The 27,767-nt window shown below is 33.4% G+C and overlaps 1 protein-coding gene and 2 long non-coding RNA genes across 4 annotated transcripts; 1 reads left to right on the plus strand and 2 right to left on the minus strand.

Moving 5' to 3' along the window:
- Window positions 1-705: 705 nt before the first annotated feature.
- On the minus strand, window positions 706-27,767 carry LOC126747146 (clustered mitochondria protein homolog). Its single transcript, XM_050455645.1, has 16 exons — window positions 27,487-27,767; window positions 26,973-27,026; window positions 26,340-26,920; window positions 26,153-26,289; window positions 25,871-26,100; window positions 25,677-25,813; window positions 19,814-20,738; window positions 19,539-19,744; window positions 15,030-15,338; window positions 11,175-11,381; window positions 10,940-11,114; window positions 10,645-10,886; window positions 10,460-10,585; window positions 6,411-6,626; window positions 1,312-1,520; window positions 706-1,238 (listed from the first exon to the last, which is right to left on the minus strand). The coding sequence occupies exons 1-16, from the start codon at window positions 27,599-27,601 to the stop codon at window positions 1,148-1,150; spliced, it is 3,960 nt and encodes a 1,319-aa protein (XP_050311602.1). The 5' UTR covers window positions 27,602-27,767; the 3' UTR covers window positions 706-1,147.
- On the plus strand, window positions 12,867-14,337 carry LOC126747149 (uncharacterized). The gene is made up of 3 exons (XR_007664110.1): window positions 12,867-13,312; window positions 13,665-13,840; window positions 14,194-14,337. It is a non-coding gene; the product is annotated as an uncharacterized LOC126747149 (long non-coding RNA).
- LOC126747148 (uncharacterized) lies at window positions 16,695-18,941 on the minus strand. 2 transcript variants are annotated; one of them, XR_007664109.1, is made up of 3 exons: window positions 18,744-18,941; window positions 17,097-18,385; window positions 16,695-16,923 (listed from the first exon to the last, which is right to left on the minus strand). It is a non-coding gene; the product is annotated as an uncharacterized LOC126747148 (long non-coding RNA). The 2 variants fall into 2 exon arrangements; XR_007664108.1 differs by lacking the exon at window positions 18,744-18,941 and having other exon boundaries at window positions 17,097-18,026; window positions 18,206-18,696.

Consider the following 27,767-nt stretch of genomic DNA (forward strand, 5'->3'; position numbering starts at 1 on the left):
GGTCTTAAAAGCTTTGAATTAACGCTCTGCAACTTTTAAGACATAAACCATTAAAATTGGTACGGTAGAACTGCTTTTGGCTACAGACTTGTAAAAATCCCATACCCCCAAGACATATTTTTGTAAGTTGTTCAATATCTTCTCTTCCTATCCACAGATTTTCTTGATTTTGGTCTTAAAAGCTTTGTATTAACGCCCTGCAACTTTTAAGACATAAACCATTAAAATTGGTACGGTAGAACTGCTTTTGGCTACAGACTTGTAAAAATCCCATACCCCCAAGTCATATTTCTGTAAATTGTTCAATATCTTCTCTTCTAACCATCAGATTTGCTTCATTCATGCACCAAAACGTGCACGAAACTCCCCTTTAACTTTCAACATAAGAATCATTAAGATCCGTGCATCAGACGCAGTCTTTTATTCAAAACATTCTTTTGCAGACAGTTCAACCTAAAGCATCGCCATCGAGGACCCAAAGAAGACAAAAGAGTTAAGAGTAACCCTTTTGGAGCATAAACAAGTGAGTGTGTAAGTTATAATGTCATAATTTATTTATTTATCGCAATTTATTTATCCAGGATCGAGTACAGACGGAGACCTACAGCGAAGAAGTGAGAGGGGATACCACCAGTCTCTTTAGCCTCCTTCGATGTTTAAAATGTTATTTTATTCATAAATAAATTGCTTAAAAAAAAAAACAACTGCAATCGGAATTATTTATTTAACAAAAATCTTGATTACAAAATGTCTTATCCTAAGACGACTAACAATAAAAATGGCAACTACCTTCAACTATATCACTATATAAGGGTCGGTAATGTACCGACTATTATTCAAATACAATACAATATATCTTTCTTTTTTTGGTATAGAACTATACAATGTTTGGTCTTCTTCTCAGGGAGGGGGGGGGGGTTGAAGGGGGAGGCTAGGGCGGAAACAATAGAACGGCGCCTTCGCCCCAAAAGAAAACCCTTAACGCGCGAAACATGGGGAGAGAAAACATACAATAACAAACGTTTCCCCCACCATAAAACGCATGATGCGTAAAAATTAACGTTATCACATATCACAGCTCTATAGAAAAAACGCTCATTGATTCATTTAAATATTATTCTACACCAACGTGATTTCGCAGTCTTCGTTATTGATCCACGGTTGTCGGCTCCTCCTCCTCATGCCCAGTCACTTGTCTTTTTTCCATTTCCGCCTTGAAATTCTCAATGTCCTCGGGACTAAACGGAAAAACAATGCAGGGTGGTGCAATCGATTAAATCAAGCAACAGAGGCCACACGTCCACGACCTACCTGATTTGCACGAAAAGAATACCGTTGATGACGTTGAGCATGTCCAACACTGAGCCCATAGAGGGCGGTTGGATCTGTATGGGGGGCAGCGAGGCTCCGTTCTTCCCCGTGTAGATTTCGTTCATTTTCTTTTGGAGGACGACCGCCTGCTGCGTCAAATGTTTGAGGCACTCGGAGGACTCTTTGGTTTTCTCGTGGTGTTCGCCCAACTGGAATTTCAATTGTTTTTTTTTTTTTTTTTTGTTTGCGGTTTTAGGTGCGGGTTTTGGTTAGTCAGTTGTTATAAGGGAGTGTGTTAGATCAACGGTTTCTGAGGAAAATCGATTTTTTTTTGATTGTCATAAACGTCGTGGTTAATTAACGAAGAAGCTTTTATGGATCAGTAAAATTTTTTGAGAAAAATTGACATTTACCAGGTGTTTTAATTTCCAAAAAACCTCATAACTTCTTTACTATTAGAGATGGAGAATTGATTCAAAAACTGACACGTGCTCCAATCATTGAAGAAACTTTTCATCATCAATAAAAATTTCTGAGAAATCAAGGGTTTTTGAGAAAAATTAACTTTTGCCAGGTGTTTCCATTTTGGCGTTTTAGGTTATGTGCAAAAAACGGCATAACTTTCTTGTATTTAAAGATGGAGAATTGATTTAAAAACTGACACGTGCTCCATTCAATAGAGAAACTTTTATGCATTTATAAAAATTTCTGAGAAATCAATAGTTGCCGAGAAAAATCAACATTTATCTTTTTGGTGCAATTTCCATGTTTCAATTTCCAAAAAACCTCATAACTTCTTTGCTATTAGAGATAGAGAATTGATTCAAAAACTGACACGTGCTTCATTTAATAGAGAAACTTTTATGTATCAATAAAAATTTCCGAGAAATCAATAGTTGCCGAGAAAAATCAACATATGTCTTTTTGGTGCAATTTCCATGTTTCAATTTCCAAAAAACCTCATAACTTCTTTGCTATTAGAGATAGAGAATTGATTCAAAAACTGACACGTGCTCCATTTAATAGAGAAACTTTTATGCTTCAATAAAAATTTCTGAGAAATCAATAGTTGCCGAGAAAAATCAACATATGTCTTTTTGGTGCAATTTCCATGTTTCAATTTCCAAAAAACCTCATAACTTCTTTGCTATAAAAATGGAGAATTGATTCAAAAACTGACACGCGCTCCAATCAATGAAGAAACTTTTTATCATCAATAAAAATTTCTGACAAATCAATGGTTTTTGAGAAAAATCGACATTTGCCAGGTGTTTCCATTTTGGTGTTTTAGGTTATGTACAAAAAACGGCATAAGTTCCTTGTCTTTGAAGATAGAGAATTGATTCAAAAACCGACACGTGCTCCATTTAATAGAGAAACTTTTATGCATCAATAAAAATTTCTGAGAAATCAATAGTTTTTGACAAAAATCAACATATGTCTTTTTGGTGCAATTTCCATGTTTCAATTTCCAAAAAACCTCATAACTTCTTTGCTATTAGAGATAGAGAATTGATTCAAAAACTGATACGTGCTCCATTTAATAGAGAAACTTTTATGCACCAATAAAAATTTGTGAGAAATCAATATTTTTTGAGAAAAATCAACATTTGTCAGGTGTTTCCATTTTAGTGTTTTAGGTTATGTGCAAAAAACGGCATAACTTCCTTGTCTTTGAAGATAGAGAATTGATTCAAAAACTGACACGTGCTCCATTTAATAGAGAAACTTTTATGCGTCAATAAAAATTTCTGAGAAATCAATAGTTGCCGAGAAAAATCAACATTTATCTTTTTGCTGTAATTTTCATTTCCAAAAAACCTCATAAGTTCTTTGCTATTAGAGATAGAGAATTGATTCAAAAACTGACACGCGCTCCAATCAATGAAGAAACTTTTCATCATCAATAAAAATTTCTGACAAATCAATGGTTTTTGAGAAAAATCAACATTTATCTTTTTGGAGCAATTTCCATGTTTCAATTCCCAAAAAATCTCATAACTCCTTTACTATTAGAGATAAAGAATTGATTCGGAAACTGACACGTGCTCCGTTCAATAAAGAAACTTTTATGCATCAATAAAAATTCCTGAGAAATCAATAGTTTCTAAGAAAAATCAACATATCGTCGTTGTCACTGCAATATCTGCTATGTGAATTTCTGGCCAATTTGACCTATTTGCCACATAGAAATATACGCTATGTTTTCTATAGTTCCTCGTGGAAATTAATGGTAAAATGGCTTTAAAAGATAATTACCGCAATTCTGGTAAGTTGGATGTTTAGTTATTTTGTTGCTTTCAAATAATTTGGTTTTTGGGTCTTCTCTTTAAAGCATCAACTAGTAAGGCTTTTCGAACTGCTTGTGACGATTTATCGGATTCAGAAGACGATAATGAACCTCTAAGCAAATTATTAAGAATCAAGGGCCCTGACAATGAGAGTAGTTGCAAGTCTCAAGCAGCTGCTCATAAAAATTTATCGGAGGATAAATACGTTGATTTCTCAAAAAAAATTTCTGAGAAATCAACGGTTTTTGAGAAAAATCAACTTTTGCCAGGTGTTTCCATTTTAATGTTTTAGGTTATATGCAAAAAACGGCATAACTTCCTTGCCTTTAAAGATAGAGAATTGATTCAAAGACCGACACGTGCTCCATTTAATAGAGAAACTTTTATGCTTCCATAAAAATTTCTGAGAAATCAATAGTTGCCAAGAAAAATCAACATATGTCTATTTGGTGTAATTTTCATGTTTCAATTTTCAAAAAACCTCATAACTTCTTTGCTATTAGAGATAGAGAATTGATTCAAAAACTGATACGTGCTCCATTTAATAGAGAAACTTTTATGCACCAATAAAAATTTCTGAGAAATCAATGGTTTTTGAGAAAAATCGACATTTGCCAGGTGTTTCCATTTTGGTGTTTTAGGTTATGTACAAAAAACGGCATAAGTTCCTTGTCTTTGAAGATAGAGAATTGATTCAAAAACCGACACGTGCCCCATTTAATAGAGAAACTTTTATGCATCAGTAAAAATTTCTGAGAAATCAATAGTTTCTGAGAAAAATCAACATATATCGTTTTGCTGTAATTTCCATGTTTCAATCTGCAAAAAACCTCATAACTTCTTTACTATTCGAGATAAAGAATTGATTCAAAAACTGACACGTGCTCCAGTCAATAGAAACTTTTATGCATCAATAAAAATTTCTGAGAAATCAATATTTTTTGAGAAAAATCAACATAGGTCTCTTTGGTGCAATTTTCATGTTTCAATTTGTAAAAAACCTCGTAACTTCTTTGCTATTAGAGATAGAGAATTGATTCAAAAACTGACACGTGCTTCATTTAATAGAGAAACTTTTATGTGTCAATAAAAATTTCCGAGAAATCAATAGTTGCCGAGAAAAATCAACATATGTCTTTTTGGTGCAATTTCCATGTTTTAATTTCCAAAAAACCTCATAACTTCTTTGCTGTTAGAGATAGAGAATTGATTCAAAAACTGACAGGTGCTTCATTTAATAGAGAAACTTTTATGTATCAATAAAAATTTCCGAGAAATCAATAGTTGCCGAGAAAAATCAACATATGTCTTTTTGGTGCAATTTTCATGTTTCAATTTCCAAAAAATCTCATAACTTCTAGGCTATTATAGATAAAGAATTGATTCAAAAACTGACACGTGCTCTATTTAATAGAGAAACTTTTATGCATCAATAAAAATTTATGAGAAATCAATAGTTTCGGAGAAAAATCAACATATGTTTTTTGGTGCAATTTCCATGTTTCAATTTCCAAAAAACCTCATAACTTCTTTGCTATTAGAGATAGAAAATTGATTCAAAAACTGAAACGTGCTCCATTTAATAGAGAAACTTTTATGCATCAATAAAAATTTCCGAGAAATCAATAGTTGCCGAGAAAAATCAACATGTCTTTTTGGTGCAATTTTCATGTTTCAATTTCCAAAAAATCTCATAACTTCTAGGCTATTAGAGATAAAGAGTTGATTCAAAAACTGACACGTGCTCCAACCAATGCAGAAACTTTTCATTATCAGTAAAAATTTCTGAGAAATCAAGGGTTTTTGAGGAAAATGAATTTTTGCCAGGTGTTTCCATTTTAATGTTTTAGGTTATATGCAAAAAACGGCATAACTTCCTTGCCTTTGAAGATAGAGAATTGATTCAAAAACTGAAACGTGCTCCATTTAATAGAGAAACTTTTATGCATCAATAAAAATTTCTGAGAAATCAATAGTTTTTGATAAAAATCAACATATGTCTATTTGGTGTAATTTTCATGTTTCAATTTCCAAAAAACCTCATAACTTCTTTGCTATTAGAGATAGAGACTTGATTCAAAAACTGACACGTGCTCTAATCAATACAGAAACTTTTACGCATCAATAAAAATTTCTGAGAAATCAATAGTTTCGGAGAAAAATCAACATTTGTCAGCTTCGAAGGGATGAAGTCACTTGGAAGCGAGAAATTCTAAACCACTTCAACTGCCTGGAATAAAATTCAATATTTGTCCAAAAAAAAATCCTTTAATTACCTAAAGGATGTATTACTAAGGCGGCGTAGTCCTGCCATTTGCCCCTTTTCCAACGTCTAATCCGCTCTCGTGATTGGTCACTTTTAGCATCTTAGAAAAGTACTTAAAAAAAAAAAACCTCACATCAGAATGAGTTGAAAATTGGTCAAATTTCGGGCGTTTTCACGTCGTTGCCAGTTTTACCGATGGTATTTTATTTACAGTTTATTAAATTTTAAGATAACCAGATCGAATATCACAAAACAAAATAGTGAATCTGAGCGGAATCGAATAAGAAACACTTTGACCAATTTTCAACTCATTCTGATGTGAGGTTTTTTTTTTTTAAGTACTTTTCTAAGATGCTAAAAGTGACCAATCACGAGAGCGGATTAGACGTCGGAAAAGCGGCAAATGGCAGGACTACGCCGCCTTAATTACCTTAAATTCCTAAAAATATGAAAAGTGAACGTTTGAAAAACCTTAAAAGAAGGAACGAATGAATTCAAATGGAAAGAGAGACATTTAATTAAAAAACCGTTTATTCACTCACCTGCGTCTTATAAATGGTGAAGGCCTCCTTCTCGTTGTTCAGGGCGGCCCTGAAGTTGCCCATGCAACTCTGAGTACGCGCGACCAGATGGTAACTCACCGCCACCTTCAGAGATTTCGTCCCGTAGTATTTCAAATTGAGGGCCAACGCCTTTTCCAGGAACTTCAGCGACAGCTCGTACTCGCCGACCGCGTGCAAGATCAAACTTATGTTGCTCTAGAAAAAAATCGGATTTTTCACCCTTAAAAAACCCTAGAGTATGGAAAAACAAAAAGGGGTGGGGGACAAGTATTGAGGACGGATTTGAGAGGGTAGAAACGTGCTTTCGGGATTTGGGGGTGTTTCAAGGAAGGAGCGTCTTCTGGGAAGTAAATTTCCACTTCTCTTGCAAATATTCTTAAAAGGGTTTTGGGCAAAGAAATGTTGCCCATAAAGGCAATTTCAGGCACAACATTTTTAAGGAAAGTCCCTGAGGATGGTTTTGAGGGTAAAAACGCGATTCTAGGCCAAAGGTTTGGGTAGTTAGGGCCCTTTTTGGATTCGAATGCCTGAGAGAGAGGAAGTAGAGTCTTTTAATTGCCAAGAAAAGCCCAAATGTCTGGATATTCTTGGAGAAAAAATAATTTAGTAAAGGTGTCTGGAAAACCCAAAAAATGCTTGGAAAAGTGCCTTAAATGTCTGGAAACAGTGAAAATTATTAATATCCGATTCAAAGGCATAAAAAAGAGGAATTCCTGGATATGAAAGTGGTGGTTTTGAGGGTAAAACCGTGATTTTAGGTTAGTGTTTAGGGCTGATTTGGATGGGGCCCTGGATAGGCCTAAGGCTGGAAAAAATATTTGCAAGTATTCTAGTTATTTCCTTGAAAAGTTTGGAAATGAACGAGAAAACAATAGAAGAGTTAAAAGGATGAGTAAGAATTTTGCTTCAAGTGGTTTTCGAAAAATGTTATAATTTCTTTGCTATTAGGAATAGAGACTTGATTCAAAAAGTGACACGTTCTCTAATCAATATAGAAACTTTTATGCATCAACAAAATTTTCTGAGAAATCAATGGTTTTTGGGAAAAATGACAATTTGTATTTTTTGCCCCATTTATGTCTAAAGTGGTTTTCAAAAAATGTTATAATTTCTTTGCTATTAAAGATAGAGACTTGATTCAAAAAGTGACACATTCCCAAATCAATATAGAAATTTTTATGCATCAATAAATTTTTTTGAAAAATCAATGGTTCTTGAGAAAAATTACAATTTGTCTTTTTTGCCCCATTTATGTCTAAAGTGGTTTTCAAAAAATGTTATAATTTCTTTGCTATCAAAGATAGAGACTTGATTCAAAAAGTGACACGTTCTCCAATCAATAAAGAAACTTTTATGAATCAATAAAATTTTCTGAGAAATCAATGGTTTTTGAGAAAAATGACAATTTGTCTTTTTTGCCCCATTTATGTCTAAAGTGGTTTTCGAAAAATGTTATAATTTCTTTGCTATTAGGAATAGAGACTTGATTCAAAAAGTGACACGTTCTCCAATCAATAGAGAAACTTTTATGCATCAATAAATTTTTTTGGAAAATCAACGGTTTTTGAGAAAAATGACAATTTGTCTTTTTTGCCCCGTTTATGTCTAAAAGTGATTTTCAAAAAATGTTATAATTTCTTTGCTATTAAAGATAGAGACTTGACTCAAAAACTAGCACATACTCCAATCAATAAAGAAACTTTTATGCCTCAATACATTTTTTTGAAAAATCAATGGTTTTTGAGAAAAATGACAATTTGTCTTTTTTGCCCCATTTATGTCTAAAGTGGTTTTCAAAAAATGTTATAATTTCTTTGCTATTAGAGATAGAGACTTGATTCAAAAACTAGCACATACTCCAATCAATAAAGAAACTTTTATGCATCAATAAAATTTTCTGAGAAATCAACGGTTTTTGAGAAAAATGACAATTTGTCTTTTTTGCCCTATTTATGTCTAAAGTGATTTTCAAAAAATGTTATAATTTCTTTGCTATTAAAGATAGAGACTTGATTCAAAAACTAGCACATACTCCAATCAATAAAGAAACTTTTATGCATCAATAAATTTTTTTGAAAAATCAACGGTTTTTGAGAAAAATGACAATTTGTCTTTTTTGCCCCATTTATCTCTAACGTTATAATTTCTTTGCTATTAAAGATAGAGACTTGATTCAAAAAGTGGCACGTTCTCCACTCAATATAGAAACTTTTATGCTTCAATAATTTTTTTTGAGAAATCAATGGTTTTTGAGAAAAATGACAATTTGTCTTTTTTGCCCCATTTATGTCTAAAGTGGTTTTCAAAAAATGTTATAATTTCTTTGCTATTAAAGATAGAGACTTGATTCAAAAACTGACACGTTCTCCAATCAATAAAGAAACTTTTATGCATCAATAAATTTTTTTGAGAAATCAATGGTTTTTGAGAAAAATGACAATTTGTCTTTTTTGCCCCATTTATGTCTAAAGACATTTTCAAAAAACGTCACCATTCCTTTGCTATTAAAGATAGAGACTTGATTCAAAAAGTGACACGTTCTCCACTTAATATAGAAACTTTTATGCTTCAATAATTTTTTTTGAGAAATCAATGGTTTTTGAGAAAAATGACAATTTGTCTTTTTTGCCCCATTTATGTCTAAAGTGGTTTTCAAAAAATGTTATAATTTCTTTGCTATTAAAGATAGAGACTTGATTCAAAAACTGACACGTTCTCCAATCAATAAAGAAACTTTTATGCATCAGTAATTTTTTTTGAGAAATCAATGGTTTTTGAGAAAAATGACAATTTGTCTTTTTTGCCCCATTAATGTCTAAAGTGATTTTCAAAAAATGTTATAATTTCTTTGCTATTAGAGATAGAGACTTGATTCAAAAACTAGCACATACTCCAATCAATAAAGAAACTTTTATGCATCAATAATTTTTTTTGGGAAATCAATGGTTTTTGAGAAAAATTACATTTTGTCTTTTTTGCCCCATTTATGTCTAAAGTGATTTTCAAAAAATGTTATAATTTCTTTGCTATTAAAGATAGAGACTTGATTCAAAAACTGACACTTTCTCCAATCAATAAAGAAACTTTTATGCATCAATAAATTTTTTTGAGAAATCAATGGTTTTTGAGAAAAATGACAATTTGTCTTTTTTGCCCCATTTATGTCTAAAGACATTTTCAAAAAACGTCACCATTCCTTTGCTATTAAAGATAGAGACTTGATTCAAAAAGTGGCACGTTCTCCACTCAATATAGAAACTATTATGCTTCAATAATTTTTTTTGAGAAATCAATGGTTTTTGAGAAAAATTACATTTTGCCTTTTTTGCCCCATTTATGTCTAAAGTGATTTTCAAAAAATGTTATAATTTCTTTGCTATTAAAGATAGAGACTTGATTCAAAAACTGACACTTTCTCCAATCAATAAAGAAACTTTTATGCATCAATAAATTTTTTTGAAAAATCAACGGTTTTTGAGAAAAATTACATTTTGTCTTTTTTGCCCCATTTATGTCTAAAGTGATTTTCAAAAAATGTTATAATTTCTTTGCTATTAAAGATAGAGACTTGATTCAAAAACTGACACTTTCTCCAATCAATAAAGAAACTTTTATGCATCAATAAATTTTTTTGAGAAATCAATAGTTTCCGTGGAAAATCATTTTTTTTTATTTTACCCCTCACTGTCATATTTCAAGTTATTCCCAAAAAACGTTACAACTTATTTACTATTTAAGATGGAGCCTTGATTCAAAAACTAACACGTTCTAAAATCAATAGAGAAACTTTTATACATCAATAATTTTTTTTGAGAAATCAATAGTTTCCGTGAAAAATCAATTTTTCTCCTTTCCTCCCTTTAATGTGATATTGCAAGTGATTCCCAAAAAACGCCATAACTCTTTTACTATCAAAGCTAGAGACATGATTCAAAAACTGGCACCTGCTCCAATCAATACCGCAACTTTTACTAATCAATAAAAAAATCTGAAAAACCAATAATACTTTTCCAAAAAAATCAACTTACATCCAGTAAGGCCACCTCCGGATGGTTCTCCCCGCACACAATCACCGCCAAGTACCTGGCCCTATACAACAACTTCAGGGCCGTACTTATCTGACTGTTGGCGAAACAGTAGAGGGCGAGATGGGCCTAAAAAAAACCGTCAATTTTAGCACGAATTTTAGCACCCTTAAAAAAACGAAATTTACATATTCGGTGATGGTGTAGGGATGATCGATCCCGTTCACCCTCTCGGACATCAGTACCGCCTTCTGTTGGTACACCAGCGCATCGGCGTGTTCGCCCATGATATAATTTAACCGGGCGATCATACGTAAACACTGCGCTATTTCCGGGTGCATGGCCCCGTAAACGTTATTCAACAAATTCAGCGCCTCGCTGATTAGTTCGTAGCCCTCCTTCAAATAGCCTTGCTGGATTTTCGTTTGGCCTGAGGAGGATACCCTTGGTGAGAAACCGCTCACAGCAAACGGTTAAACTTACCGGTGGTGTAAAAGTTATAGGCGTCCGTCGCCCTCGGATTGATATGCTTCACAATCGGGAAAATATTCAGAATATCCTCCTCGAAAAAGATCAATTTGTTCTTCGAGTCCAGGTTGTAGTCCCTCAATAAGATCTGGACGCCGCTTTTCAAACAGAACCCTCGTAACAGGGAAACCTGAAACCGGAACTTGAACAAACTTCCGCCACACCGAAGAAGAAATCAATTATTGATCACCTTTTGCAAGTTGTAACACTCGGTGACCGTTTCGACGTCGTTGGCGCCGCTCAAATCGTAATCGTAGTAGGCCTTCAGTTCCTGTCTCAGCTGGTTCCAGAGGGATTTCGGGGTTAAGTTGGCCCACTCGTTGTTGTCGTGGCACATCAAGGGGTTGACGCGACCGTTGCGTCTTTTGTTCCGTTTTTTGTTGTTTTTACTTTGGAACTGTGCGTTTATTTTGCGGGGAAAAATCGTTGTAAGTTGGCTGGTTTTTGGTGGTGGGAGGTTGATTCGGGTACCGGCGCGTGTCACGATCGTTAAAGAAACTTTTATGTGTCTACGAAAATTTTTGAAAAATCGACGGTTTTTGAGAAAAATCGATGGTTGGTCCAATGTGGGGCCTTGTTGGTGTTTTATGTGCAAAAAATGTCATAACTTACTTGTTTTTGGAGATAAAGAATTGATTTGAAAACTGACACGTGCTCCAATCAATAGGGAAACTTTTATGCATCAATAAAAATTTCTGAGAAATCAACGGTTTTTGAGAAAAATCAACATTTGTCCAGTGTTGCCTTTTTTGGTGTTTTGGTTATGTCCAAAAAACGTCACAACTTCCTTGTCTTTGGAGATAGAGAATTGATTCGAAAACTGACACGTGCTCCATTTAATAGAGAAACTTTTATTCATCAATAAAAATTTCTGAGAAATCAACGGTTTTTGAGAAAAATCAACATTTGTCCAGTGTTGCCTATTTGGTGTTTTAGGGCATGTCCAAAAAACGTTATAACTTTCGTACCTTTGGAGATAGAGAATTGATTCAAAAACTGATATGTGCTCCATTTAATAGAGAAACTTTTATGCATCAATAAAAATTTCTGAGAAATCAATAGTTTCTGAGAAAAATCAACATATGTCTTTTTGGTGTACTTTCCATGTTTCAATTTCCAAAAAACCTGATAACTTCTAGGCTACTAGAGATAGAGAATTGATTCAAAAACTCACACGTGCTCCATTTAATAGAGAAACTTATATTCATCAATAAAAAATTCTGAGAAATCAATAGTTTCTGAGAAAAATCAACATATGTCTTTCTTGGTGTAATTTCCATGTTTTAATTTCCAAAAAACCTCATAACTTCTATATTATTAAAGATAGAGAATTAATTTAAAAACTGACACGTGCTCCATTTAATAGAGAAACTTTTATGCCTCAATAAAAATTTCTAAAAAATCAACGGTTTTTGAGAAAAATCAACATTTGTCCAGTATTGTCTATTTAGTGTTTTAGGTTATGTCCAAAAAACGTCACAACTTCCTTGCCTTCGGAGATAGAGAATTGATTCGAAAACTGACACGTGCTCCATTTAATAGATTTTATGCCTCAATAAAAATTTTTGAGAAATCAATAGTTCCTGAGAAAAATTAACATTTGTCCAATGTTGCCTATTTGGTGTTTTAGGGCATGTGCAAAAAACGTCATAACTTCCTTAGCTTTCGATATACAGAATTGATTCAATAAGTGGCACGTGCTCCATTTAATAGAGAAACTTTTATGCGTCAATAAAAATTTCTGAGAAATCAACAATTTTTGAGAAAAATCAACATTTGTCCAGTGTTGCCTATTTGGTGTTTTAGGGCATGTCCAAAAAACGTTATAACTTTCGTACCTTTGTAGATAGAGAATTGATTCAAAAACTGGTATGTGCTCCATTTAATAGAGAAAGTTTTATGCACCAATAAAAATTTCTTAGAAATCAATAGTTTCTGAGAAAAATCAACATATGTCTTTTTGGTGTACTTTCCATGTTTCAATTTCCAAAAAAACTGATAACTTCTAGGCTACTAGAGATAGAGAATTGATTCAAAAACTCACACGTGCTCCATTTAATAGAGAAACTTATATTCATCAATAAAAAATTCTGAGAAATCAATAGTTTCTGAGAAAAATCAACATATGTCTTTTTGGTGTAATTTCCATGTTTTAATTTCCAAAAAACCTCATAACTTCTATATTATTAAAGATAGAGAATTAATTTAAAAACTGACACGTGCTCCATTTAATAGAGAAACTTTTATGCCTCAATAAAAATTTCTAAAAAATCAACGGTTTTTGAGAAAAATCAACATTTGTCCAGTGTTGCCTATTTAGTGTTTTAGGTTATGTCCAAAAAACGTCACAACTTCCTTGTCTTTGGAGATAGAGAATTGATTCGAAAACTGACACGTGCTCCATTTAATGGAGAAACTTTTATGCCTCAATAAAATTTTTTGAGAAATCAATAGTTCCTGAGAAAAATTAACATTTGTCCAATGTTGCCTATTTGATGTTTCAGGGCATGTGCAAAAAACGTCATAACTTCCTTAACTTTCGATATAGAGAATTGATTCAATAAGTGGCACGTGCTCCATTTAATAGAGAAACTTTTATGCATCAATAAAAATTTCTGAGAAATCAACGGTTTTTCAGAAAAATCAACATTTGTCCAGCGTTGCCCATTTGGTGTTTTAGGTTATGTACAAAAAACGTCACAACTTCCTTGCCTTTGGAGATAGAGAATTGATTCGAAAACTGACACGTGCTCCATTTAATAGAGAAACTTTTATGCATCAATAAAAATTTCTGAGAAATCAACGGTTTTTGAGAAAAATCAACATTTGTCCAGTGTTGCCTATTTAGTGTTTTAGGTTATGTCCAAAAAACGTCACAACTTCTATATTATTAAAAATAGAGAATTGATTCAAAAACTCACACGTGCTCCATTTAATAGAGAAACTTTTATGCATCAATACAAATTTCTGAGAAATCAACGGTTTTTGAGAAAAATCAACATTTGTCCAATGTTGCCTATTATGGTGTTTTAGGGCATGTGCAAAAAACGTCATAACTTCCTTAACTTTCGATATACAGAATTGATTCAATAAGTGGCACGTGCTCCATTTAATAGAGAAACTTTTATGCATCAATACAAATTTCTGAGAAATCAACGGTTTTTGAGAAAAATCAACATTTGTCCAGTGTTGCCTATTTAGTGTTTTAGGTTATGTCCAAAAAACGTCACAACTTCCTTGCCTTTGGAGATAGAGTATTGATTCGAAAACTGACACGTGCTCCATTTAATAGAGAAACTTTTATGCATCAATACAAATTTCTGAGAAATCAATAGTTTCTGAGAAAAATCAACATATGTCTTTTTGGTGTAAATTGCATGTTTCAATTTCCAAAAAACCTGATAACTTCTAGGCTATTAGAGATAAAGAATTGACTCAAAAACCCCCACGTGCTCCATTTACTAGAGAAACTTTTATGCATCAATAAAAGTTTCTGAGAAATCAATAGTTTCTGAGAAAAATCAACATATGTCTTTCTTAGTGTAATTTCCATGTTTTAATTTCTAAAAAACCTCATAACTTCTATATTATTAAAAATAGAGAATTGATTCAAAAACTCACACGTGCTCCATTTAATAGAGAAACTTTTATACATCAATAAAAATTTCTGAAAAATCAACGGTTTTTGAGAAAAATCAATTTGTCTTTTTATTACCATTAAATTTTAACTGATTTCCAAAAAACGCCATAACTTTTTTATCTTCCAAGATAGCGAATTGATTCAAAAACTGGCACATGCTCCAATCAATAGAGAAACTTTTATGCCTCAATAAAAAGACCCAAAAAACCAACGGTCTCCGAAAAAACCCAACATTCGTAAATCTTCCAACCGACTCCCCAAAAACCGTCATAACTTCTCACCTAACACAGATAAAACCACGACTCGAAAACCGGATTGTACCCCAATCAACACCGCACCTCTTCCACATCAATAAAACACCCTAAACTACGAATAAACCCTCCAAATCACCCTCCAAAGACGTACCTCATCGACGTTCTGCAACGGATTCGCCGCCATCGCACCCGAATAAAAGAAACAGTTCAAAAAGTGGGCGATCGCCACCGACAAGTTCATCATCTCGCATCCCTGTAGATACGCGGTGAAAACGTGTTTGGCGGACCGCAGGATCAGTTCGCCTACCGCGATACTGTGCAGATACTCCAACTGTTTGACCTTGGACAGTAAATTGGTCACTTTGCCCAAGTATCGCATGTTTATGCCCCGATTGTGCATCGCCTCCGACAGAGTGGCACCGTCCATCGGGGCCGAGGAGTGGTCCAAACAGTCCCGGATCTAAGTTAAAAATCCAGTTCAAAATCGAGGAGAGTTTATAAATGTTCCTAAATGAGTGAGTGGCTGGTTGGTTTGGAAAGGGACACGTGCCCCAATCAATTATGTCACTTTTATGAATCAATAAAAAAAAGTTGAGAAATCGATCAAGGTGCTGAGAAAAATCAACATTTGTTAGGTGTTGCCATTTTTGGGTTTTAGGTTATTTGCAAAAAAGGTCATAACTTTTTTGCCTTTGGAGATAGAGAATTGATTTAGAAACTGACACGTGCTCCAATCAATAAAGAAACTTTCAAGCGTCAATAAAAAAATTTGAGAAATTAATAGTTTCTGAGCAAAATCAACATTTATCTTTTTGATGCAAATTTCATGTTTCAATTTCTATAAAACCGCATAACTTCTTTGCTATTTGAGATAGAGAATTGATTCAAAAACTGACACGTGCTCCAATCAATAAAGAAACTTTCATGCATCAATAAAAAAAAATTGAGAAATTAATAGTTTTTAAGAAAAAGCACGATTTATCTTTTTTGTCATTTTCTATTACAGGTGATTTTCAAAAAAGTTCGTCATTTCTTTGCTATTAAAGATAGAGACGTGATTCAAACATTGACATATTCTTCGGTCAAAAGAGTAACTTTTTGGTATATATAAAAATATTTGATATATCAATAGTTTTTGAGAAAACACACAATTTGACTTTTTTCCCATTTTTGTTTCAAAAAACCTCATAACTCCTTTGCTGTTAAAGATAGAGAATTGATTCGAAAATTGACACGTGCTCCAATCAATACGGAATGTTTTATGCATCAATAAAAAAATTGAGAAATCAATAGCCTCTGAGAAAAATCAACATTTATCTTTTTCGTGCAATTTTCATGTTTTAATTTCCAATAAAACTCATAACTTCTTTGCTATTAGAGATAGAGACTTGATTCGAAAACTGGCACGTGCTCCAATCAATACAGAAACTTTTATACATCAATAAAAAAAATTGAGAAATCAATAGTTTCTGAGAAAAATCAACATTTATCTTTTTGGTACAATTTTCATGTTTCAATTTCCAATAAACCTCATAACTTCTTTGCTATTAGAGATAGAGACTTAATTCAAAAACTGGCACGTGCTCCAATCAGTACAGAAACTTTCATGCATCAATAAAAAAATGAGAAATCAATAGTTTCTGAGAAAAATCAACATTTATCTTTTTAGTGTAATTTTCATGTTTCAATTTCCATAAAACCTCATAACTTCTTTGCTATTAGAGATAGAGACTTGATTCAAAAACTGACACATGCTCCAATCAATACAGAAACTTTTATGCATCAATAAAAAAATTGAGAAATCAATAGTTTCTGAGAAAAATCAACATTTATCTTTTTGGTGCAATTTTCATGTTTCAATTTCCAATAAACCTCATAACTTCTTTGCTATTAGAGATAGAGACTTGATTCAAAAACTGACACGTGCTCCAATCAATACAGAAACTTTTATGCATCAATAAAAAAAATTGAGAAATCAATAGTTTCTGAGAAAAATCAACATTTATTTTTTTAGTGCAATTTTCATGTTTCAATTTCCAATAAACCTCATAACTTCTTTGCTATTAGAGATAGAGACTTGATTCGCAAATTAGCACGTGCTTCAATCAATACAGAAACTTTTATGCATCAATGAAAAAAATTGGGAAATCAATAGTTTCTGAGAAAAATCGACATTTATCTTTTTGGTACAATTTTCATGTTTCAATTTCCATAAAACCTCATAACTTCTTTGCTATTAGAGATAGAGACTTGATTCGAAAATTAGCACGTGCTCCAATCAAGACAGAAACTTTTATGCATCAATAAAAAAAAATTGAAAAATCAATAGTTTCTGAGAAAAATCAACATTTATCTTTTTGGTGCAATTTTCATGCTTTATTTCATCGACCCTGAAGATGAACATAGTACAGGAACGTCGGAAATAAAAAGACAACAGGTCTGGGTAAAGCAGTATCGTCTGCAAACCATTCAGATCTTCCTCCGATGAGTTTCAATGGTCGGGAAGAACAGATTACAGGGAAATCTCCATAAGAAAAAGAGTTTTCTTATTATTTCTTAAAGCGTGAGAAGACGAACAAAAAATATGAGCGAGAGAGGCGGCGAGTGAGAAATGAGAGGATCAGAAGGAGATAAATTATGTTTTACATTTATAAAACAAAAATAATGATAAATGGTTCTTCCAGGCAGTAGTTGAGTTAGGGCATATTATATTTTCTCTTTCTCTCTCTATATCAGAAAGTGCAATCAACTGTCTGAGAGAAATAGAATGATTCTTACAGGCAATTGAGTTATTGTCTATTTTCTCTCTCTCTCTCTCTCTTTTAGATCTAACAAAGAAAGAGAAATCGATAGAGCTACTCAATCAACATTTATCTCTTTTGGTGTCATTTTCACGTTTCAATTTCCAATAATCCCCATAACTTCTTTCCTACAACACCTAGAGACTTGATTCAAAAACCGGCACTTACCTCAATCAATACCGCAACTTTTAATAATCAATAAAAAAAACCTAAAAATCAATACTTTCCGAGAAAAATCAACTTTTATGTTCGTTCCCCCCACGAAAATTTTACAATTGACTTTCCAAAAATCCCCATAACTCCTTTTCTACAATACCTAGAGACTTGATTCAAAAACCGACACTTACCTCAATCAATAATGCAATTTTTAATAATCAATAAAAAAATCCTAAAAATCAATACTTTCCGAGAAAAATCTACTTTTATCTCTGTTCCCTCCACGAAAATTTTACAAGTGACTCGCCAAAAATCCCCATAACTCCTTTCCTACAACACCTAGAGACTTGATTCAAAAACTGGCACTTACCTCAATCAATACCGCAACTTTTAATAATCAATAAAAAAAAACCTAAAAATCAATACTTTCCGAGAAAAATCAACTTTTATGTTCGTTCCCCCCACGAAAATTTTACAAATGACTTTCCAAAAATCCCCATAACTTTTTTTCTACAACACCTAGAGACTTGATTCAAAAACCGACACTTACCTCAATCAATACCGCAACTTTTAATAATCAATAAAAAAATCCTAAAAATCAATACTTTCCGAGAAAAATCAACTTTCATCTCTGTTTCCCCCACGAAAATTTTACAAGTTACTCGCCAAAAATCCTCATAACTCCTTTCCTACAACACCTAGAGACTTGATTCAAAAACTGGCACGTGCCCCAATCAATACCGCAACTTTTAATAATCAATAAAAAAATTCTAAAAATCAATACTTTCCGAGAAAAATCAACTTTTATGTTCGTTCCCCCCACGAAAATTTTACAAGTGACTTTCCAAAAATCCCCATAACTTTTTTTCTACAACACCTAGAGACTTGATTCAAAAACCAACACTTACCTCAATCAATACCACAACTTTTAATAATCAATAAAAAAATTCTAAAAATCAATACTTTTCGAGAAAAATCAACTTTTATCTTTGTTCCCCCCACGAAAAAATTTCACAAATGACTTTACAAAAATCCCCATAACTCCTTTCCTACAACACCTAGAGACTTGATTCAAAAACTGGCACTTACCTCAATCAATACCACAACTTTTAATAATCAATAAAAAAAACCTAAAAATCAATACTTTCTGAGAAAAATCAACTTTTGTCTTTTCTTCCCCGCTCACCATAATTTTACAAAAATCCGCATAACTTCTTTTCTACAACTCCTAAAGACTTGATTCAAAGACAGGCACTTACCTCAATCAATATCGCAACTTTTAATAATCAATAAAAAAAACCTAAAAATCAATACTTTCCGAGAAAAATCAACTTTTATCTCTGTTCCCTCTACGAAAATTTTACAAGTGACTCGTCAAAAATCCCCATAACTGCTTTCCTACAACACTTAGAGACTTGATCCAAAAACCGGCACTTACCTCAATCAATACCGCAATTTTTAATAATCAATAAAAAAATCCTCAAAATCAATACTTTCCGAGAAAAATCTACTTTTATCTCTGTTCCCCCCACGAAAAAATTTTACAAGTCACTGGCCAAAAATCCCCATAACTCCTTTCCTACAACACCTAGAGACTTGATTCAAAAACTGGCACGTGCCCCAACCAATATCGCAACTTTAATTAATCAATAAAAAAATCACAAGAATCAATAATTTCCGAGAAAAACCCCGTTATTACTTACGAAAGTGGGAATCTGTACGGTGACCAAAAACTCGGCGGCGTCCTTGACCAGTTGCCGCTGCCTGGCCAGGTCCGGATCCAGGTTTTCCGCGTGCCTAATCCCGGGCGAATAAACGTCCGGATTGAACCGGATATCGAACTCGGTTTCTTTAAGGGAACCCACCGCTACCGCGGCCGTTTTTACTATGTTCTTAGTGCTCTCTTCCACTAAAAAAAAATTTTTTTTTGGTTATCAAACATTCTTGGAGCCGATCGATATTGATTTTTGGTTATTACGTTCGATTTTGGTGCCGTCTGTGATGCTTTCCACGATTTTCTTCGCCTCGTCCTCTTCTAGCTGGGTTTTTTTGTCCTCCCTCTCGCTCTTTTCTTTCGATTCGTCTTTGGGGATCTCTTTTTCTTCCTCTTCTTGTTGGATGGGTTTGTTTTGGTTCATTTTATCTCCGTTCTTTCTCAAATTCAGCTGCTGCAAGTGATACGCCGCGTATTTGATGAACATCATATACCGCGCGTCCACGAAACTGTCGATCAACTCCTGCCTGAGGCAACTCAACTTGTGTTTGTGCTCGATAGGGAACCCGTGCACCCGCACCTCCCTGCTGAGCTCCTCCCCGTCCAGTTTTAAAAAATTCACGTCGGGGGGAAAGGTCCTTAGAAGATCCAGGATATAGTGGCGACCATCGTTCCCGATTATTCCCTTGCATTCCACGCTGGAGCACAACTCAACCGGTTCATCTTTGTCATTTAATACATGATGCGGTAGGATCTTTAATTGTTGTCCGGCCTTGTTGAGTAGATCAAGGTATTTGGGGTGCGACAGGACCGTTTTCCCGAAATCGATCGAACCGTAAACGACCGATTGTTCCTGTTCGCGTTCGAGGATGCCGGGAATGATACTTTGGGCGGTGACGCGGTACCCGCGATAATCGATCACGACCGTGCCCAGGGTGTAGAGTCCGGGCAGGTCTACCGCGCTGTAGACTCGCACCCCCTGTAGATCGTTGCGGGGGGCGACGAAGGCGGCCGCGTCCCCGCCCAATTCTTTGTAATGGTCGCGCACGTCGAACCCCAGCGAGAAGAAGATGTTGTTCCAGATGAACATTTGCATTTTCGCCTCTTCTCCGGGATTGATGGCCATCACGTTGCCGTCGATTACGGCCATGGCGCCCCTGGTGGCCGCGGCCACAAAGTCGCTATGCACCTGCCGGAGAATGCCGACTTTATTTCGTGGTTTTTTTTGCTCAGGGTTATGAGTTAGAGTCGATGTTTTGGTTCTCAGAAATTCGTTCATATTGCCGCCAATTTTCCACGGATTTTAATGAAAAAGCGCTTAGATTGAAGGAAATTTGAAGGCAAACAAAAAAGATCCTTATAAAAAAATCAATAAACCCAATAGTTTCTGAGTTACAGCAACTTTTTTGTTTCTCACAAATTTCCTCATATTTCAGCTATTTCCAAAAAAAACTCCATAACTTTTTTACCTTTAAGGATAGAGACTTGATTCAAAAACTGACACGTTCTTCAATCAATAAAGAAACTTTTATGCATCAATAATTTTTTTTGAAAAATCAACGGTTTTTGAGAAAAATGACAATTTGTCTTTTTTGACCCATTTATCTCTAAAGTGATTTTCAAAAAATGTTATAATTTCTTTGCTACTAGAGATAGAGACTTGATTCAAAAACTGACATATGCTCCAATCAATATAGAAACTTTTATGCATCAATAAATTTTTTTGAAAAATCAACGGTTTTTGAGAAAAATGACAATTTGTCCTTTTTGCCCCATTTATGTCTAAAGTGATTTTCAAAAAATGTTATAATTTCTTTGCTATTAGAGATAGAGACTTGATTCAAAAACTGACATATGCTCCAATCAATATAGAAACTTTTATGCATCAATAAATTTTTTTGAAAAATCAACGGTTTTTGAGAAAAATGACAATTTGTCCTTTTTGCCCCATTTATGTCTAAAGTGATTTTCAAAAAATGTTATAATTTCTTTGCTATTAGAGATAGAGACTTGATTCAAAAACTGACATATGCTCCAATCAATATAGAAACTTTTATGCATCAATAAATTTTTTTGAAAAATCAACGGTTTTTGAGAAAAATGACAATTTATCTTTTTTGTCCCATTTATGTCTAAAGTGATTTTCAAAAAATGTTATAATGTCTTTGCTATTAGAGATAGAGACTTGATTCAAAAACTGACATATGCTCCAATCAATATAGAAACTTTTATGCATCAATAAATTTTTTTGAAAAATCAACGGTTTTTGAGAAAAATGACAATTTGTCCTTTTTGCCCCATTTATGTCTAAAGTGATTTTCAAAAAATGTTATAATTTCTTTGCTATTAGAGATAGAGACTTGATTCAAAAACTGACATATGCTCCAATCAATATAGAAACTTTTATGCATCAATAAATTTTTTTGAAAAATCAACGGTTTTTGAGAAAAATGACAATTTGTCCTTTTTGCCCCATTTATGTCTAAAGTGATTTTCAAAAAATGTTATAATTTCTTTGCTATTAGAGATAGAGACTTGATTCAAAAACTGACATATGCTCCAATCAATATAGAAACTTTTATGCATCAATAAATTTTTTTGAAAAATCAACGGTTTTTGAGAAAAATGACAATTTATCTTTTTTGTCCCATTTATGTCTAAAGTGATTTTCAAAAAATGTTATAATGTCTTTGCTATTAGAGATAGAGACTTGATTCAAAAACTGACATATGCTCCAATCAATATAGAAACTTTTATGCATCAATAAATTTTTTTGAAAAATCAACGGTTTTTGAGAAAAATGACAATTTGTCCTTTTTGCCCCATTTATGTCTAAAGTGATTTTCAAAAAATGTTATAATTTCTTTGCTATTAGAGATAGAGACTTGATTCAAAAACTGACATATGCTCCAATCAATATAGAAACTTTTATGCATCAATAAATTTTTTTGAAAAATCAACGGTTTTTGAGAAAAATGACAATTTATCTTTTTTGTCCCATTTATGTCTAAAGTGATTTTCAAAAAATGTTATAATGTCTTTGCTATTAAAGATAGAGACTTGATTCAAAAACTGACACATTCTCCAATCAGTATAGAAACTTTTATGCATCAATAAATTTTTTTGAAAAATCAACGGTTTTTGAGAAAAATGACAATTTGTCTTTTTTGCCCCATTTATGTCTAAAGTGATTTTCAAAAAATGTTATAATTTCTTTGCTATTAGAGATAGAGACTTGATTCAAAAACTGACACGTGCTCCAATCAATATAGAAACTTTTATGCATCAATAATTTTTTTTGAAAAATCAACGGTTTTTGAAAAAAATTACAATTTGTCTTTTTTGCCCCATTTATGTCTAAAGTGGTTTTCAAAAAATGTTATAATGTCTTTGCTATTAGAGATAGAGACTTGATTCAAAAACTGACACATTCTCCAATCAGTATAGAAACTTTTATGCTTCAATAAATTTTTTTGAAAAATCAACGGTTTTTGAGAAAAATGACAATTTGTCTTTTTTGTCCCATTTATGTCTAAAGTGATTTTCAAAAAATGTTATAATTTCTTTGCTATTAAAGATAGAGACTTGATTCAAAAACTAGCACATACTCCAATCAATAAAGAAACTTTTATGCATCAATAAATTTTTTTGAAAAATCAACGGTTTTTGAGGAAAATGACAATTTGTCTTTTTTGCCCCATTTATGTCTAAAGTGGTTTTCAAAAAATGTTATAATTTCTTTGCTATTAGAGATAGAGACTTGATTCAAAAACTGACATATGCTCCAATCAATATAGAAACCTTTATGTATCAATAAATTTTTTTTAAAAATTAACGGTTTTTGAGAAAAATGACAATATGTCTTTTTTGTCCCATTTATGTCTAAAGTAATTTTCAAAAAATGTTATAATTTCTTTGCTATTAGAGATACAGACTTGATTCAAAAACTGACACGTGCTCCAATCAATATAGAAACTTTTATGCATCAATAATTTTTTTTGAGAAATCAACGGTTTTTGAGAAAAATGACAATTTGTCTTTTTTGCCCCATTTATGTCTAAAGTGGTTTTCAAAAAATGTTATAATTTCTTTGCTATTAGAGATAGAGACTTGATTCAAAAACTGACATATGCTCCAATCAATATAGAAACTTTTATGCATCAATAAATTTTTTTGAAAAATCAACGGTTTTTGAGAAAAATGACAATTTGTCCTTTTTGCCCCATTTATGTCTAAAGTGATTTTCAAAAAATGTTATAATTTCTTTGCTATTAGAGATAGAGACTTGATTCAAAAACTGACATATGCTCCAATCAATATAGAAACTTTTATGCATCAATAAATTTTTTTGAAAAATCAACGGTTTTTGAGAAAAATGACAATTTGTCCTTTTTGCCCCATTTATGTCTAAAGTGATTTTCAAAAAATGTTATAATTTCTTTGCTATTAGAGATAGAGACTTGATTCAAAAACTGACATATGCTCCAATCAATATAGAAACTTTTATGCATCAATAAATTTTTTTGAAAAATCAACGGTTTTTGAGAAAAATGACAATTTATCTTTTTTGTCCCATTTATGTCTAAAGTGATTTTCAAAAAATGTTATAATGTCTTTGCTATTAGAGATAGAGACTTGATTCAAAAACTGACATATGCTCCAATCAATATAGAAACTTTTATGCATCAATAAATTTTTTTGAAAAATCAACGGTTTTTGAGAAAAATGACAATTTGTCCTTTTTGCCCCATTTATGTCTAAAGTGATTTTCAAAAAATGTTATAATTTCTTTGCTATTAGAGATAGAGACTTGATTCAAAAACTGACATATGCTCCAATCAATATAGAAACTTTTATGCATCAATAAATTTTTTTGAAAAATCAACGGTTTTTGAGAAAAATGACAATTTATCTTTTTTGTCCCATTTATGTCTAAAGTGATTTTCAAAAAATGTTATAATGTCTTTGCTATTAAAGATAGAGACTTGATTCAAAAACTGACACATTCTCCAATCAGTATAGAAACTTTTATGCATCAATAAATTTTTTTGAAAAATCAACGGTTTTTGAGAAAAATGACAATTTGTCTTTTTTGCCCCATTTATGTCTAAAGTGATTTTCAAAAAATGTTATAATTTCTTTGCTATTAGAGATAGAGACTTGATTCAAAAACTGACACGTGCTCCAATCAATATAGAAACTTTTATGCATCAATAATTTTTTTTGAAAAATCAACGGTTTTTGAAAAAAATTACAATTTGTCTTTTTTGCCCCATTTATGTCTAAAGTGGTTTTCAAAAAATGTTTAAATTTCTTTGCTATTAGAGATAGAGACTTGATTCAAAAACTGACATATGCTCCAATCAATATAGAAACTTTTATGCATCAATAAATTTTTTTTGAAAAATCAACGGTTTTTGTGAAAAATGACAATTTGTCTTTTTTGCCCCATTTATGTCTAAAGTGATTTTCAAAAAATGTTATAATTTCTTTGCTATTAGAGATAGAGACTTGATTCAAAAACTGACACATTCTCCAATCAGTATAGAAACTTTTATGCTTCAATAAATTTTTTTGAAAAATCAACGGTTTTTGAGAAAAATGACAATTTGTCTTTTTTTGCCCCATTTATGTCTAAAGTGATTTTCAAAAAATGTTATAATTTCTTTGCTATTAGAGATAGAGACTTGATTCAAAAACTGACATATGCTCCAATCAAACGAGAAACTTTTATGCATCAATAAAAAAAATTGAAAAATCAATAGTTTCTGAGAAAAATCAACATATGTCTTTTTGGTGTAATTTTCATGTTTTAATTCAAAAAAAACCTCATTACTTCTATGCTATTAAAGATAGAGACCTGATTCAAAAACTGACATGTGCTCCATTTAATAGAGAAACTTTTATACATCAATAAAAATTTCTGAGAAATCAATAGTTTCTGAGAAAAATCAACCTATGCCTCTTTGGTGTATTTTCCAAAAAACCTCATAACTTCTATGCTTCTAGCGATAGAGACTCGATTCAAAAACTGGCACGTTCCCCAATCAATAACGTAAAAATAAACATTCAAACAATCCCTATAAATAACCAAACAGCCCGTTTATTCCCCCCCAAAAAAACTAACCTTAAAAATGGCCCTCTCCCTCAGCAACCTCTCGGGCAAAGTTTTCCTGGGCAACTCCCTAGTAGTCTGCAACTCCTCGTTCCAATCCCTGGTCTGGCCGGGGATGTGCTCCTCGTATCCCAATTTCGAGGATAACGCTGTCAAAATGAACCGTTTTAACGACTAAAAACCTCCCTACACCATAAGACACTTACAATCCTCAGCCCTTATGGCATCAATGGTATGTTCGACAACGGGGGCACACCAAGCGTACAACTGGTAAGGGGTGGTGACCCTTTCGAAGGGATGCGACTGGCTCCTCTTTTTTTGCAAACTGGCAAAGTTCCTCTTGAACTGGGGAGAAATTTGATTGAGGAGCTCGATTAAAGAGTGACAGAGGTGACTGGGGGAGGCCGGTTTAGGGTTGAATTCCTCCACAGTAGACCTGTTTCGATATACATTACAAGAATCAACAATGAATTCATTAAAACACCTACTGGTTTATATAGAAGCCCCTGGAGCAAGCCGAAATATGGAAGTGTTTATCCTCCAAAGTAACCACATAAAGATACATCAAGTCCCCGTGCAACTTCCTATAACCCGGAGGGGGGTTCCATGCCGAGGTGGTCAACACCTGAAACAAACCTTGACAGCACCACATTTACATTAAAAAACCTCAACTACCTTAACGCACTGGGGGGACTTATGGTCTTTTAATTGGGGCTGTAGGGCCGTCAAGGGCCTCTCCTTGCTCTCAGGCATAATATAGTCCGGAGGGGTGCAATCCACACTCTCCGGACGCATCCTTTTCTTCTCCAGAATGTCCCCTTGGGTCACGGTGTTTAAAAAACTCAAAGAATTACACTCCATCCCGTTATAAGCGTCTGTAGGGTCAATTGATTTCAGGAGATCTCTCACGTGCCTCACATGGATCCTGGCTTCCCTCATGGTATATGGCTCCTCTACAACCTTGATTACCGAACCCTCTTTAAGCCCCTCGACATTTTTTAGTTCAGCAAAATTATCCAGGGAATTCCCGTCTAATTGTAGAGAGAAACATGTGCGATGGCTGGTGTCCTCTCGGTCCATTAGCAGCTGATGGATCTCCTGGACTAGTTCCATACTAGAAACCTGAATGTCGAAACTTTCAATGCCCGGACATTGGATCTTAATGGTAAAACCGACGTCCTGGATAAAGACCACTTCTTTGTCCTTCTCCTCGCTTTCGTCCTTTTCTTTTTCCTCTACGTCTTTGCTCACTTTGTCTGCGAGAGATCGAGGAGGTTACAGGGGCTTTTTCGGGACAAAAATGCTTACCTGGGGCATCGGATTTGGCTCCGTTCACCACCTCATTGTCCTTGTTTGATTCTGCTAAGGAAAATTTAAGTTTATGGCCTATTGTTTTATCAAAAATGCTTTTGCATTATAAGCAGTAAAAATTCAACAAAAAAACAATGGTATCATAATTTCTAATAGTGTTTAGGGTCATGGGGTCAAAGTTTATGCGATAATTCACTTATGCAGGTCAAGATAACGTTGGAAAATAGGCCCCGGTTATATCTAATCTACCCTGGGAGGTTGGGCGGAGGTTCATAGACCCCCCCTAAGTAAATCTTATGTTATTGTTAAAGTTTTAGGGCTAATTTTGGTTAAATGAGGCCTAAACTGAATAAATATTGAGTATTTATAAGGATTTAGGAGGGGCAAGTGCATTTTGCACCCTTCCAAAGTCCAAATGTTCCCTTTAAACAATTTTTAGGTTATATTATGTAACATCGGTCAAATCGTTAAAAAAGCCAAATAATATGATTTAAACGACTAACAGACTCACCGGTAGGGCTCGTTTTATCTTCTACCTCACTTTTGGGGCCCTCTTTGCCATTTTTAAGCAAAACAGGAGCGTTTTCAGCAGTTTTTACGTCGTTTTCCACCGCACCGGGGGCCATATTTCAACCCTCACTTTACCCAATTTATCGTGGGGGTATTTTCACTCTTTAATCAGTTAAAACGTTAGGAATTAGATGGAAAATTAGGAAATTATTCAATTAATTAGGTTTGGAAGGCCACAACACGTGCTTCGGGGACATTTACCCCCCACCACTGTCATATGAC

Source organism: Anthonomus grandis, chromosome 19 (genome assembly GCF_022605725.1).
Source record: "Anthonomus grandis grandis chromosome 19, icAntGran1.3, whole genome shotgun sequence".
NCBI lineage: Eukaryota > Metazoa > Arthropoda > Insecta > Coleoptera > Curculionidae > Anthonomus > Anthonomus grandis.

Bases quoted from the DNA above. Each gene is read 5' to 3' on its own strand.
- LOC126747146 (XM_050455645.1), bottom strand. From the start codon at position 27,601: ATGGCCCCCGGTGCGGTGGAAAACGACGTAAAAACTGCTGAAAACGCT. The intron at 26,921-26,972 runs GTAAGCATTTTT...GATCTCTCGCAG, and splicing joins AGCCAAATCCGATGCCCCAG to ACAAAGTGAGCAAAGACGTA. The intron at 11,115-11,174 runs GTGATCAATAAT...TTCCGGTTTCAG, and splicing joins AGTGTTACAACTTGCAAAAG to GTTTCCCTGTTACGAGGGTT.